At 47.3% G+C, this 15,210-nt stretch overlaps 1 protein-coding gene across 3 annotated transcripts; it reads right to left on the bottom strand.

The window, feature by feature from the left end:
* Positions 1-3,572: 3,572 nt before the first annotated feature.
* On the bottom strand, positions 3,573-9,468 carry GIP (gastric inhibitory polypeptide). 3 transcript variants are annotated; one of them, XM_012789688.3, is made up of 6 exons: positions 8,977-9,468; positions 8,097-8,201; positions 6,706-6,852; positions 5,842-5,934; positions 4,984-5,085; positions 3,573-3,695 (listed from the first exon to the last, which is right to left on the bottom strand). In XM_012789688.3, the coding sequence occupies exons 2-6, from the start codon at positions 8,183-8,185 to the stop codon at positions 3,686-3,688; spliced, it is 441 nt and encodes a 146-aa protein (XP_012645142.2). In that variant the 5' UTR covers positions 8,186-8,201; positions 8,977-9,468; the 3' UTR covers positions 3,573-3,685. The 3 variants fall into 3 exon arrangements, with proteins under 3 accessions (XP_012645142.2, XP_075850063.1, XP_012645143.2); XM_075993948.1 differs by lacking the exon at positions 3,573-3,695 and adding an exon at positions 4,423-4,524; XM_012789689.2 differs by lacking the exon at positions 3,573-3,695 and having other exon boundaries at positions 4,980-5,085.
* Positions 9,469-15,210: the final 5,742 nt, after the last annotated feature.

Here is a 15,210-nt window from a genome sequence, read left to right as displayed (position 1 = left end):
ACCTGTTGGAATGACTTACAGAGATTATGACTTGAAAGGGCCTTACAGTTAAAGAAGTTGAACTCTGGAGTGAGAGTGCCTGCCTCTATAACTCAGGTTCGCTACATACGGCCCAGAAACTTCAGGCAAATTCCCTAATCTCTTGTGTTTCACTACCCACAGTTGTGTAATATAATAATGCCTACTCGGGCTGGGTGCGGTGGCTCACACCTGTAATCCTAGCACTCTGGGAGGCTGAGGCGGGCGGATTGCTCGAGGTCAGGAGTTGGAAACCAGCCTGAGCAAGAGCGAGACCCGGTCTCTACTATAAATAGAAAGAAATTAATTGGCCAGCTAAAAATATATAGAAAAAATTGGCGGGGCATGGTGGCGCATGCCTGTAGTCCCAGCTTACTTGGGAGGCTGAGGCATTAGGATCGCTTGAGCCCAGGAGATTGAGGTTGCTGTGAGCTAGGCTGATGCCATGGCACTGACTCTAGCCTGGGCAACAAAGTGAGACTCTGTCTCTAATAATAATAATAATAATAATGCCTACTCCTGAAATCTCCTGAGGATTAAGTGAGAAAACATGTAATAAAGCATATAGTGCAATGCTGGGCACATAAATAAATGTCAATTATGATTGCTACTCATCTGTGGCTGAAATCAGTCATCCGTGGGTTTAGAAAGCTCCGTAGGTGATTTTCGATAGCATTGAATCTTTACAAGGAGCATATGGAGGACTCTTCAGTCAGGGAGTAATAAGATCTAATTTTTTTTTTAGAAAAATCACTCTAGTGTTGTAGTAATTCAAACTAGAAACAATGAGGGCCAGAACCAAGATAGTGGTAGTGAGGATAGAATAGGATATATCCAGGAAATATTAAGAAGGTAAAGTGGTAAAACTGATAAACGGTGCTGCAGGAGTGCGAAAGGGTGCTCAGTTTTCTAGCTGGGGCAACAGGATGGTGCCATTCAGAGATAGGGGTGCCACAGAATGAAGAGGAAGTTGGGGAAATAAAGAATGCTTTTGAACATGTTAAAGTAAGGTCTGGCCAGACACAGTGGCTCACACCTGTAATCCTAGCACTTTGAGAGGCCTAGGAGGGAGGATTGCTTGAGGCTAGGAGTTGAGCCTGAGCAAAAGCAAGACACACACACACAAAACCTTCTCTACAAAAAAATACAAAAATTAGCCGGGTGTGTTTGTGCATGCCTGTAGTCCCCACTCCTGGGGAGGCTGAGGCAGGAGGATTTCTTGAGCTCAGGAGTTTGAGGTTGCAGTGAGCTATGATCCAGCCACTGTACTCTAGCCCCCAACAACAGCTAGACCCTGGCTAAAAGAAAAAGTAAAAGTGTTATTCTAATACTTATGGTATACAACATGAGGTTATGGAATATGTGTGTAGATAGTAAAAAGGTTACCATAGTGAAGCAAATTAACATATCCATCATCTTACATAGTTACCTTTGTGTGTGTGTGTGTGGCAAGCCCAGCTAAAAATCTTCTCATTTACCATGAATCCCAAAGTAGATTTACAGTAGAATTTTATTGTCTATAGTCCTCATGTTTTACATTAGGTCTCTAGACTTGTCCATCCTACATATCTGTTGCTTTGTATCCTCTAACCTGAATCTCCCACCTTATCTTAATATTGACTTCAACCTTATGAGGTAGTTATTTCTTCTTTTTTATTTATTTTTTGCCAATAAATGAGTGAAGAAATACAATTATTAAATATTTCTTATCATCATTTTATGGACAGGAAACTGAGGCTTGGAAAAAGTAACTTGCCAAGACCTATGAGGGGATTTGAATTTAGGTGTGTTTGACTTGAGTCTGCTAAAATGTGACTTGGAGAGGAGAGGCGAGGCATCCAGGCAGATATAAATCAAAATAATAGGGAAAAGGAGAGAGCTCTGCCCTCTGAGTGGAGGGCATTGGCAGGTGGCAGCAGACTGAAGTGTGAAAGAACACTTTGACCACTGGAGGACAAAGGTATTGACTTTTGGGCAAACTGAGTTTGTCCCCCCTACTACCATTATCCTAGTCTGAGCCACCATCATCACTCTCCTGGAACCCTGCAAGAATCTCTTAAGTCTTCCTCTTCCCCTTTCATCCCTTCATATTAATAAAGCCCTATCTTCAGAGTGATTGTTTTTTTTTTGTTTTTTTTTAACATTTGTATAATCTTATTTTTATTGCATTGTGGTCTGTGATCATTAGTAAAAATACCTGTTAATTTAGTTAGCCACTAAGACATTGAGGTAAGGGGGAAAGTATATGCTCAAAGACTAATAGCTAACACTTTTTAAGTACTTGCAATGCCAGGCCAAGGGCCTTATGTGTGTTATTTTATTTAATCCTCATACCAATCTTATAATTACTTTTTGAATTCTTCATATACTTTACTGTAGTTTTGGTGTCTGTTAGTCATATTAACATTTGTGTCTAAGCCTCTGTGAATTTTTTTTTTTTTTTGGCATATTATGGGGGTACAGATTTTAACTTTTCAATAAATGCCCATTTCCCCCCCCCAGAGTGATTGTTTTTATAGAGAATACAAATAGATCTCTGACATGCCCCTGCTCAAAATCCTTCAAGTAATTTAAGCTCTGAATATGATTAATTTGATCAAGAAGAGAAAAACAATAAATAAAAAAATTAACTTTAAAACCGGGTACAGTGGCTTATGCCTATAATCCTAGCACTCTGGAAGGCCAAAGCAGGAGGATTGCCCAAGGTCAGGAGTTCGAAACCAGCCTGAGCAAGAGCGAGACCCTGTCTCTACTAAAAATAGAAACAAATGAATTGGTCAACTAAAAATATATAGAAAAAATTAGCCGGGCATGGTGGCGCATGCCTGTAGTCCCAGCTACTCGGGAGGCTGAGGCAGCAGGATTGCTTGAGCCCAGGAGTTTGAGGTTGCTGTGAGCTAGGCTGACACTATGGCACTCTAGCCAGAGCAACAGACTGAGACTCTGCCTCAAAAAAAAAATTAACTTTAAGCTTGCACTGAGGATAAAATTCAAAATCTTTACCATGGCCTTTAAGGCCCTGCCTCTGTCCACCTTTCCAGCCTGCACTCCTGCTGTCCTCCCCGTTGCCCATTTTGCTGTATAATAATAACACTGGCTTATATTATTAAGCCTTCTCCTCATTCTTTGACCCTTTTATCCTTCAAATCTCACTCAACTTAAATGTCATTTTCTCAGACAAGCCGTCCTGGCCACCCTATTCCATCTAGAAGAAAGCTTCCCTGTCCTCTCTCATAGCACCTTAGTCTTTCTTCATATAACTCAGCATACTTTGTAATTATTAATGTATTTGTGTGTTTAAAGATTAAGGTCTTTCTCTGTCGCTGGACTTTAAGCTCTTCAAGGGTAAGGATGTGTGCATTTTCTTCATTGCTGTATAATGCAGTGTTTAGCACAGCCCTACCAATGTTTAGTACTAAAAAAATGCTTGTAAAGTAAAGAAATGAATTAACAGATTTAGGTAAGAACCATAATTCCTTTTCATTGGGTGCAAAAAACATGCCCTGTTAGCACTCAGTAAACATTTGAATAAGTTTTCACACTGGGCACAGCGATTTATCCCAGAGTAAACTTTATTGGTTTGCCTTCTCGTGGGTTCACCAGAGGGGCTGAGGCAGGGGCTGAGTAAGTGAAGGACAGAGTCCAGTCTTGAGCTGGGCTTGGTCAGTCACCGAGACCTGGGGAAAGGGGGAAAGGAGAGAGGAAGGTCATTATTGACTTGGAGTCAGCCAGCCTAGTTTATTCTGGCACTAAGCCATCGTCAAACCACTCCTACCTCCAAATCACCTTTTTTTTTTTCTTTTTTTTGAAACAGAGTCTTGCTTTGTTGCCCAGGCTAGAGTGAGTGCTGTGGCATCAGCCTAGCTCACAGCAACCTCAAACTCCTGGGCTCAAGCAATCCTGCTGCCTCAGCCTCCCGAGTAGCTGGGATTACAGGCGTGTGCCACCACGCCCGGCTAATTTTTTTTTTTTCTATATATGTTAGTTGGCCGATTAATTTCTTTCTGTTTATAGTAGAGACAGGGTCTCGCTCTTGCTCAGGCTGGTTTCGAACTCCTGACCTCGAGCAATCCGCCCACCTCAGCCTCCCAGAGTGCTAGGATTACAGGCGTGAGCCACCGCGCCCGGCCCAAATCACCTTTTTAATGGTAAGTGATCAAAATACTTCACCAAAGTACAGAGACTGTGACCCACCTCTCTGTGGAAATTTTCTCACACTCTCTGTTCCATTGGTCTGGGCACATTCCTCTCCCTTGCTACCCTCGGACAGGTTCCTATCCCAGATGTACTCCCTCAACTCCTCCCAGGCTGCCCAGCATCAAAGTCTGAACACATTTTGGTTTCTGTGCCTTGGTGTCTGCATCCTGAATGAGTGTCCGGTCTCACCCTTTAGGTGGATGGGTCTCTCCATAATATTTAGTCCCTTGATTCTGGGACATGATGGATAGATTGAAGGATTTCCTAGCTGGTACGGTGGATTCAAGAGATCATTGAGTCCAGAAGTGGCTATAGAGAAGGACAATATGCCACCAATTAGAGGGGTTCCCACCACCAGGAGGGTACTATGGCCCAAGGGTACAAAGGGAAAGCTGAGACTAGGACAAGCAGCTTAGCTTGGTAGGCAGAGAAGGTGAGAGCAGAACCTCGCCTGGAGGAAGTTGAGGAGGAAAGCAAACTGTAATAATAGCTGCTAACACTGCCAACCTGTTAGTGTTTCTTAGATGTGGCCCTCAGCTCTCCACTTGCATTGTCTTATTTAAACCTCACAACAATCCCATGAAATGATTTCACTCATTCTGATTTAGTGAAATCAGAAATCATTCTGATTTAGTGAAAACACTGAAATTCAGAAAGGCTAGGTAATTTGCCAGCGTGTGTTGGGTCAAAGATCTGAATCTATGTCTGACCTCCAAACTCAACCTTATAACCACCATGCAACAGACCCAAAGCCACTCAACCCCCTACCTGAGCTTGCCGAGCTCTGTGAGATCCACCATCCAGGCCAGCAGCTTTTGAATCAGCAAATCCCTTAGCAAATCTTCATCACTGGGGTTCCTGGGTGGGGAGCTGCAAGGGAGACAGCCTCAGGCAGACTGTTCCAGCCTGGGCCTCACCCAGAGAGAGTAAACACAGGGCCTGAGACACCAAGGGGCAGCCGTGGGTGGGGGGAGGGAGTCAACACAGCTGCCTCTCAGCTCAACTTTCAGATCCGGAGCCACCTCTCTGCCAGCCCCACCCAGCGCTGCCTGCCTGGGGAATATGGCCTCTTCATGCAGGCCAAGCCAAGCAGTATTCTGGTGTGAGATTGTCCACTCATTCACCTCTTAAAGTATTCCAGAATGCATCTCCAAACTCCAGAGAACTTTGGAAACATTCTGTCTTTGGAGTGATCTGGGCCATGGATTCCGACTTCCCTCAGAGATGGAACAACTGATTTCAGGGAACTGGCCTTAGGAGGACCCCTCTATTTCACAGACAGCCCACCTGAGACTTGCAGGGAGAAGCACAGGACAGGTCCTAAAGTCTCTCCTTCTCTGCCTCCCTCTTTGACTCAGTGACTGTCTGCACACTCGGGCATCAACCCTAGAAACCCTGGTCCAGAAACCCCTCAGGATGCCTCTCCTGTTCCTCAGAGGCTTCTCCCTTAAGCTCCTGCTGACCTGACCTCCAGGAATTTGCTCACTGAAGACCCCTCTTTGAACTCCAAGAGGAAAAGGATGCTTATGGCAGGCCCTGGCCCTGCTCTGGAGTCTGGGAGAGGGAACAATAAGGTGGGGGTGGGGCGGGAGGCTTTGCTCGTCCCTCCCTAGTCGGCTGCCTCACCTCTGCTGCCCAGCTGCCTCCTCCTCCTTCCTGGTAGACTGACCAGTGAGCTCCAGGGCCCGGGCCTCCCTCTGGGTGATGTTGTGTTTCCAGCTGGCAAGATAAAGATTAGGGAGGGAGTGGGTGAGCTGGCAGAGACTCCAGTCCAGGAACACTTGAATGTTTTGGTACCTCAGCCCTAAGGAGCAGAGGGTACCTCTTTTAACCAACCCACTGTTTGTCTTCAGCTGCCTCCACCAGCCAACAGCTTTTCAGAATCTACCATTGCTGACAAAATGGAGAGGGCTGAGAAAGACACTTGCCATAGAGAAGAGAGGAGACAGTTGATCCTATTTCCAAAGTCTAAAGCAGCCACCCCCAGTCACTGGCAGCAGCTCAGCTCATCCTGCCTTGTCCCCATCCCCCTGAGGATCCTCTCTGAGCTCCCACATATTTTTCAACTCCTCCCCTTAGAAGTAAAGAATTGAGTCTGAGCAAGAGTGAGACCCATCTCTACAAAAAATGTAAAAATTAGCTAGGCGTGGTGGTGAGCGCCTGCAGTCCCAGCTGCTCAGGGGCTGAGGCAGGAGGATCACTTGAACCGAGGAGTCTGAGGCTGCAGTGAGCTGTGATGATGCCACTGCACTCCAACCCCAGCAGCAGAAGGAGACTCTGTCTCAAAAAAGAAAAAGAAAAAAAGAATTGGAGAACGTCCCACATTCTGCCCCCTTAGCATAGACTAATGCTGAGTCAGAGTCTTTATCTTCCCCTAATGAAAGGTGCCACCTGGAGTTGTGTATATCACGGCCCATGTAGCCAGGGGTGGCAGCCTGGTCTGAATGTACAAAGGAAGGCAGGGGGTGGGGGGTGCACACAACAACCTACTCATTCTTCTTCCCCTTTTGAGCCAGCAGCCAGTTCACAAAGTCTTGTTGGCGGATCTTGTCCATGGCAATACTGTAGTCACTGATGAAAGTCCCCTCGGCATACCTTGGGCCTCGAGGTCGGGAGCCACTCACCTTAGCATAGGATCTGAGGGGCAGGGAGAGGAGAGAGCTAGAAACCAGGATTCCAGAAAAGAGGCAGAGAGGGGGTAACAATCACAATGCCAAGATACCTGATTGACACTAACAGGACGCAGACATTTGTCAGTTGTTATGGAGACATCATGTCGTCGATGCAAGGACCCCTGGAACTTTATCTGCAGCTCTAGGGCCCCCTTCCTGCATCCTCAATGTGTGTGGCTTAATGTAGATTCTGGGCAAAAAGGGATGAGGATCTCCCTCATCCCAAAGGACTGAATCACACAATTCCCTCCTTTATTCCTCTTGCCCTGGCCTTTCCTGATTCAGTTCTTTGGTTCACATTCAATAATAGTAACAATAAACTCATATAAAAGCACGTACTATGACTCAGGTACTCTGTAAACCCTTTAATGTATAAAATCATTTCATCCTGCCAACACTCCTAAAAGGTAGGTTCTGTTTATATCCCCATTTTGTGAATGAGGAAATCAGGGCGCAGAGATTAATTTACCCTTGGTGTAGGTGGCAGATCCAGGATTTACCCCCGGGCGTCTGGGCTCAGGTCTACGTTCTTAACATCTGCATAATACTATCTCTCCTTGTGCGTGTTTCTGACATCCATGCCTCCGATTTACAAATTACAAATGCCAAATGTACATGGGCATGTGGCTTGTCCTTGCATGTGAGAAAGCCCAACTCTTTACTCAGACAAGTCTTTCTTGGTTCTGAAAACACAGCCAGAGCTCCTTGCCATAGTCACTGGTCATATTCTCTGCTTTTCCTTACAGGACTCATGACAATGTGCGACATGCCTATGTGGTTCTTTGTCTGCCTCCCCCTTGGGCTTGTGTGCTCTGCGAAGGCAGGGGGCATCGGTGGGCCACTGCACACATACATCGCCTGTGCCTGGTGCACACGAGACCCTCTGTGAGATATGATGAATGCGTGCATACATGAACAATTTAAGCTTTCATTAGGAAGGCAGATTCTGCCATCTCCTTCAGACATTTAACCACTGAGAAGTCCTTCCAGAGATCTAACCACAGTCTCTCCACTGCAGCAGTAGCTCAAAATAAACACTCTTGTTCTGTGCTCACTCTGCACTCAGACTGCTAGCAGGTTTTCCCCTCTAGCTTCCTTCCTCTTAGCCTGGGATCCCTCCCTTTCTCACTTCCCCCTTGAAGCAAGTGCAGAACCTGGTCAGCCCCAGTCCCTCCTCTGCTCTGACCTCTCCCTCCCCACCACCCCTACCTGAAGGGACGGTCCTCTTCCTTCTCTCCGAACCCCACTGCCAAGAACAGGAGCACCAGCAGCATAGAGAACATCTTCATGGCCACCATCTTCCAGGGTTATTTCCTGAGTGGGGAGGGAAAAAGGCCAGGATGTGCTGAGGGAGCAGCTAGTAGGTGATGCCCCACGGGGGCCTCAGGGCCCAGGCAAGCCCCCAAAGTGGGAAGGGGCTGAGACCTTGGTTTGGGACCTTTTCTAAGAGGCTGGAGAAACATCTTGGGGAGGTGGGGGTGCCTGAAAGTGGAATCTGAATGGGGCAGGAGAAGGGAAAGAGGAGAGAGATTCAGGAAGAAAAAAAGTAAAGACCCGTGTGCCTGGACATCCCCCCTCCCCTGGCTCCTAGATATATCATGTGGTTTGGCAAGATTCGCCCCTTAGAACCCTCCAGAGCTCATATCAACCAGCCTTCCTGCATTTCAATTTGTTGTTACGTCTGTCATTGCAGCCCTCCTGCCCTAAGTGAAAATCACACATAGAACCATCCTATTTTCCCCTTCTCAGGCTTAACTATCTCCACACAGGGAAGTCCTTCCCAAAGTCTGACCTATATCCTTCTTTGGAGGGCTTGACTCATTTCATTTAGTGGGTCTTCAGTAGAAATGGAGAACAGTGGAGAACTTTCTCCCCAAGCCCTGAAAATCAAAGCTAGACCTAGAGATGGGTGGGTGGCAAGACCTGATCTTCCTGCCCTGGTCACATGAGTGTTAAACGAACCCACGGAGCTACCTTCTTATTTCTCCTACAGAGAAAGAGAGCGAGATACCAGGGTGTGGAGCATCTCAGGGTTGCCAAAAGCCACCTCCTCCCAGGTCATCTCATCCATCCTTGTTGCTTCTCTTACCAGACTTTCTTTCCAGCTCTTCCAGAAGGACAGGATGGGGGTCCCTTCCTCCTACTTCTGGACCTTCGGAGACTGCTGAAGAAGTCTGCCCAGCTCCTTTATATCCAGGCATCTTAGACCCGCTGATTAGCCTAAAAGCATCTTATCTCAAGAAATTAAGCCCACAGCTCCTGCCACATTAAGTTCATTTTACACATAATAGAGTTGCCCTTTCCACCTGAACTGTGCTAATTGGTGATTAACATTTGGATATCTCCAGCTGTGGTCTGGGGCCTGCCTGTGGGTGGGTAGGGCACCCTAAGTACCCCATTTTTTCTTCCTCCTCCTCCCTTCTGGGCACAGGGCCCATTAGTCTGTGCCCCACTTCCTTTGTAGGTGGCCCCGGTTAGAAAGGGTGCTGCAGGATGGCAGACTAGGTTAAGGGGGCACTAGCTGGCCGGGAGGACGCTCCCACCAGGCAGGAGGCCACTTCTGGTTGGGAGAGCGTGGGCTGCAGTCATCTGAACCCTGTCTCTGGATAGCGGCCCATGACTTTGGTGATGTGACAATGCCCCCATCATCATGCCCAGAGGGGTGTACCGGCAGGCTGAGAAAAGGGCTTGAGGATGTTGAGGGAACATGAAAGAGGGGGTTTTCCTAGTGACAGCTGGATGAACTGAGAACTTGCACTCAAGCTGTCTTCCTGCTTAGGGGCAGAATAGAGTGGAGGAAAGAGGCACGTTTGCACAGTGGGGACTCAAAGGATGGTGGCATAACTGCAACTCCATAAAGATTTAGGAGATAAAGCCTCTCTCCTCAAATGCCCTACTCTTCTATATGATAGAAGTGGGTCATCCTGTCTCCCCCATCAGCGTGGGGACCCTGAGGTCATGCTGTGCCTCCCTATCAGACTGGAGGGCTCTCCAAGGCAGGGGCTTTCTCTCCCTGATCAGACAGGGGCTGCGTGTCCCCAGTATACTGAGGCTTCCTGAGGCTAAGGGCTGTGTGTCCCCACTCAGACTAGTGACTCCTTGGGATACTCTCTTTGCCTTTCTCCAAGTACTGAGCACATGGCCCTGTCCACAGGGGCTCTCAGTCTAGAAGGGGCAGGGCACAGACTGCGTTTTTGGCAGACCTCCAAGACTTCCTTTCCAGGCTCCCTCTTCTCCACTGCCACGGGCACTTGGAACCATAATCAGCCCAGCTCCTGCTCTGCCTATTGCTTCCAGGTCCTAATAAAGGCTACTTTCCTTTCCAGGTGAACTCTGCAGCCTGGGTGCAGATCTAGCATGAAATTAAGTGCGTGTGTGGGATGAGAGGAGCCAGGACCTGGAGGGCCACTCACCTTTCTGCCTCCTGGAAACCTCGCCTACCCACCCACCTATTTCTCACCATCTAGAAAACCTTCTCCCTAGGCAAGCTCTCTGAATTCTATCTCCCAGCTACCAATGGGCAGCAATTAGACATCAATTCAGATTTGACCTCTGAGGGGGACATGGGGGCTGCTTGTGATCTTGCTTTCTGCTGTGAGTCACAGTTAATGTGCTAAGAAAGGTTTGTGTCAAAACCTGGTCACCCCTGTGTGGAGGCAGAAAGGATTCAAGAAAAGAGGACATCATTCCCTGGGACCCCTAAATCCAATCCCAAACTGGAGTCAAGGAAAGTTTTATGATGGGTTCCAGTGACCTTGGTATCTGTGGATTGGTTTTGGGGGTGGGCTGCTTTGACGACCGGTGTGTTTAAGTCCACCCCTACCCACCCTCTGTAGCCCCCTCCCAATTTCCCTTTGATCTTTGGCCTTCATGCAGTGGACAGACAAGAGAGACAGTGGCCTGGGCCCTGGGGGCAGAGAGGGGCAGGGCAGCTGGGGAAGAGGATGCAAGAAGGGCCCTCAAGCCCAGAGCTCCTGCTCAAGTCTGCAAGCTGCACACTCCCTGAGAGCAATAGGGAAATGTGGGGAGAGTTGGAGGGGGAAGATCAGAGAAGAAGCCAAATTCCCAGAGAGTACCCACATGCCCCCCACAGGGAATGCAGGGAGGCAGGAAAAGGGAAAGATGACCTTGAGGAGTTTCTGGGGATTGGAAGCATGTTGGACATGATCAAAATATTCCGATAAATCTAACTGGCAGCGCAGCCAGCCAGTCCACTTCGTAGTAAGATGCGCCGTGTCTTGCAGAGTCCTGTGCAGCAGGTCCAGGTGTACAGGAGGGGTGGGGAGGAAGAGGTGCGGGAGGTATCAGAGCCCCCTCCTCCATTTCTTTATGAAGAATTTTCAGGATGTCAGGCGTCAGAGAGGACACCCCAACTGGCCTGAATGCCAGGCAGAGGGTGAGAATGCGTGGGGTTGGGGGTGCCTAAGGAGTCACAGAAGTCAGGAAATCAATGGAGTAAGATGTAGAGAAGGGATGATGGGCGGTAGTGTTGTGAGAACCCAGGGCCCCACTTCCCAGCCCTTCTTGGGTTCTGAGTCGGGGCCCCAGGAATGAGAGCTGGAACAGCAGAAGAGCATTTGGGGTGTTCTGACTCTTCCAGCCCCCAGTAGTGACTCACCACTATCACCCGCCATGGCCACTGCAGACATTCCAGGCCCAGCTCTGCAGCCAGGTCGGGTGACTCAGAGGGCTGGCTGCAGCCTCCCTGCCATGGACTCTGCTTTTGAAGTGTGCTTGGTCTTCAAACTCACTGGCTGACTCAGAAAGCCTACTTCCCTCTCTAATCCCTCTCACACCAGCCAACAGATTTATTCTTCTGCAGAGGAGGAGACAAGAGGTGACATGATGCCTGATGAACTCTGCTGAGTCATCTGGTTTGTCCTTATTCCTGGAAGGACTTCCTCCAGCTTTCCTTCCGAATCACATCACAAACACAGTCATGGTCCCAAACTGCCCACACCTTTCCCCAACACCACTCAGGTCAAGATAGATACTTTCCAGAGGCGTCTTCAAGAAGGAATATACTACCTACACTCTTTCCTGGCCATCTGCCACAAGCACTCAGTTTGAAAGTCTCCTCTCAGCTCTCAGTTCTAAACCCAGTCTCTCTTGCTGTTTTCAAAGGCTTTTGCTTGTCAGGACTCAAGCTTTTAGGAGTTGCTGCCTAATCTGTGGGATGAGGACTGCAGTGAAGAGTTAGAATGGAAGGATGTGGGCACAGGGTCCTCACTTCCAGAGAGCTTTGCTGGAGGGAACAATTGGTTGTGCATTTAGGATAAAAGGCCAAAGGGGCTGGGTCTCCCAGAAAGAGCAGAATTCCTGAGCCTCTCATCTCCCTGGTGGGAACACATCCCAGGCAAATGAAGAGAAGGATGAGGGCCGGCAAGGTGGCTCACACCTGTAATGCTAGCACTCTGGGAGGCTGAGGCAGGTGGATTGCTCGAGGTCAGGAGTTCGAAACCAGCCTGAGCAAGAGTGAGACCCCTGTCTCTACTATAAATAGAAAGAAATTAATTGGCCAATGAACATATACAGAAAAAAATTAGCCAGGCATGGTGGCACATGCCTGTAGTTCCAGCTACACGGGAGGCTAAAGCAGCAGGATTGCTTGAGCCCAGGAGTTTGAGGTTACTGTGAGCTAGGCTGATGCCATGGCACTCACTCTAGCCTGGGCAACAAAGTGAGACAGCAAAGTAAGACTCTGTCTCAAAGAGAGAGAGAGAGAGAGAGAGAGAGAGAGAGAGAGAGAGAGAGAGAGAGAGAGAGAGAGAGATGAGAAGGGAGGATTTTGCCTTCCTTCCCCTTGCATGCAGGCATGAAGGCTGGAACAGTTTCCAGAGCCCCCAGTGGAACCTCCCTGCTCCCCCAACTTCTGCAATGGGCAAGTGGGTGAGTGAGGCTTCTGCAATTTCAGAAAACATATCCCTCCTTAACTAGATTAGGGAGCAGCTTAGTGGGGCAGAGAGAGAGGATTAGGAGGTCAGGATACTGTGGTTCAAGCCCCAGCTCCACCTGCCCCCAACTCCCAAGTTATGTTTGGCCGTGGGCAAAGCCCTTAACCACTCTGAGCCTTAGCTTGCCCATCTCTAAATTGGAGGTAAGACAATGAAACCTTCCCTGACTACCTTACAGGTAAGTATAAAGTAGTGTTAACTTGAAGGCACTCTGCTGGTGTTGGCTGGTGGTATTATCTGAAATGATCTCCCTTGCCTCACTCTATGGTGGAAATTAAATAAGATGAAATAATAAAGCCGAGATGACTCAGCCCAGCAGCTGGGACATAGAAGGCTATGAAAGTCCATATTAGGAGCAAGGGCTTTGGAGACAGACCCGACTATGCTCACTAGCAGGGTGATTTAGAGCCACTTGCTCTTGCTGCATTTCAGTTTGCCTTTCTGTAAAATAGGAAATGTAACAGTGCCCACTTCAAAGAATTGATTTGAGAAAGGTATAAACTTAGAAGATACATTGTTATATTGTATCATGATACGTTAGTTATTTTTTGCTATGTAACAAATTACTCCAAATCTTAGCAGCTTAAAACACATATTTACTATCTCACACAGTTTTTGAGGCTCAGGAATCTAGGAGCAGCTTAGTTGAGTGGTTCTGGCTCAAGGTCCCTCATGAAGTTGCAGTCAAGCTATTGGCTGAGCTGCAGTCCTGGAAGACTTGTCTGGGGCTGTCGGGTCACCTTCCCAGCTTCACCCTCCCCCCATGACTCATCTGTGGGAGAAGGATGCTGTGAAGAGTTAGAACAGGAGGGGGTGGTCACTGTGTGGCTTCTTTTCCCAAAGCCAGGACATGCACCCAAGATGAAAGCTGCAATTAGGTTTTAAATCTAATTCTGGAACTGACATACCATCACTTCAGCTCTATGGTATTGGTCACACAGACCCATTTGGATACAGTATAGGAGGGGGTCACAGGGGCCAGCCTGGAGGCCAGCTGCCCTGCACATAATCAGCCCTGAAACATGTTGCCCAATGTTATTATTAGAGAAGATTCTTGATTCGTTAAACATTTCATCATTGTCAATTCTGGATATTTATATCTATTTATCTCAGTCCCTTTCTCTCTTCTCTCTGCAAGACTGGAAACTGAGATGATTGGAGATACTAAAGACAGATAAAGCAAGCAACTCTCTGACACTCCACAAAACCCAACAGAGTATAGATATCAAAATGAGTTGCATTTTGAGAGGGTAGTTGATGATCGGGCAGCAAATACTACATGGGACATACTTATACTTTAAAAAGAATTGTTTCTTTGTTTGTTTTTGAGACAGAATCTCCTTCTGTTGCCCCAGCTAAAGTGCAGTGGCATCATCATAGCTCACTGCAACCTCCATCTCCTGGCCTCAAGTGATCCTCCTGCCTCAGCCTCCTGAGTAGCTGAGACTACAGGCTAGTGCCATCATGCCCTGATAATTTTTTCTATTTTTAGTAGAGATGGGGTCTTGCTCTTGTTCAGGCTGTTCTCAAACTCCTGACCTCCTCTAGTACTAGGATTATAGGAGTAAGCCACCTTGCCCAGCCAAGAATTATTTATCTGAAATTAAAATTTAACTGATCATTCTGTATTTATTTATTTATTTGAGACAGTGTCTTGCTCTGTTGCCTGAGCTAGAGTGCAGTGGTGCCCTTATAGTTCACTGTAATCTCAAATTCCTAGGTTCAAGTGATCCTCCTGCCTCAGCCTCCCTTAGTAGCTGGGACTACAGTCTTGTGAATTTTTTGTAAATACCCAGTCTCGGTTTATAAATAAGAGGAAGAGGGGGAAAAAAAAAGACCCAGTCTCACTATGTTGCCCAGGCTGATCTTGAACTCCTGGCCTCAAGCCATCCTCCCACTTTAGCCTCCCAAAGTGCTGAGATTACAGTCATGAACCACCAGGCTTGACCTCATCATGCTTCTATTTATTTATTTATTACCACTTAATGTTTCCATGTGTATTTCCTAAGAATGAAGATATTCATTTATGTACCCACAGTAAGTACAGATATCAAATTCAAGAAATATAACACTGAAATGAAGCATGTAGTCCATATTCCAAGTTTTTCAATTGTCCCTGTGACATCCTTTCAGGCATTTCCTACTCCATTATTAGATCCAATCCAGGATGATGTGCAGCATCTGACTGTCATGTCTCCTTGATTCTCCGTGAATCAGTTTCTCATCCTTTCTGTATCTTTCAGAATACTGACATTTTCAAGGGTGCAGACCAGTTATTTTATAGAATGTTTTTCCATTTGGGTTTGTCTGATGTTTCCTTCAGATTAGATTCAGGTTATGCATCCTGACAAGAACACTAGAAAAATGAA

Source organism: Microcebus murinus, chromosome 18 (genome assembly GCF_040939455.1).
Source record: "Microcebus murinus isolate Inina chromosome 18, M.murinus_Inina_mat1.0, whole genome shotgun sequence".
Taxonomy (NCBI): Eukaryota; Metazoa; Chordata; class Mammalia; order Primates; family Cheirogaleidae; genus Microcebus; species Microcebus murinus.
Note: the sequence above shows the minus strand (reverse complement) of the source record. Positions and strands in the feature narration are given on the sequence as shown.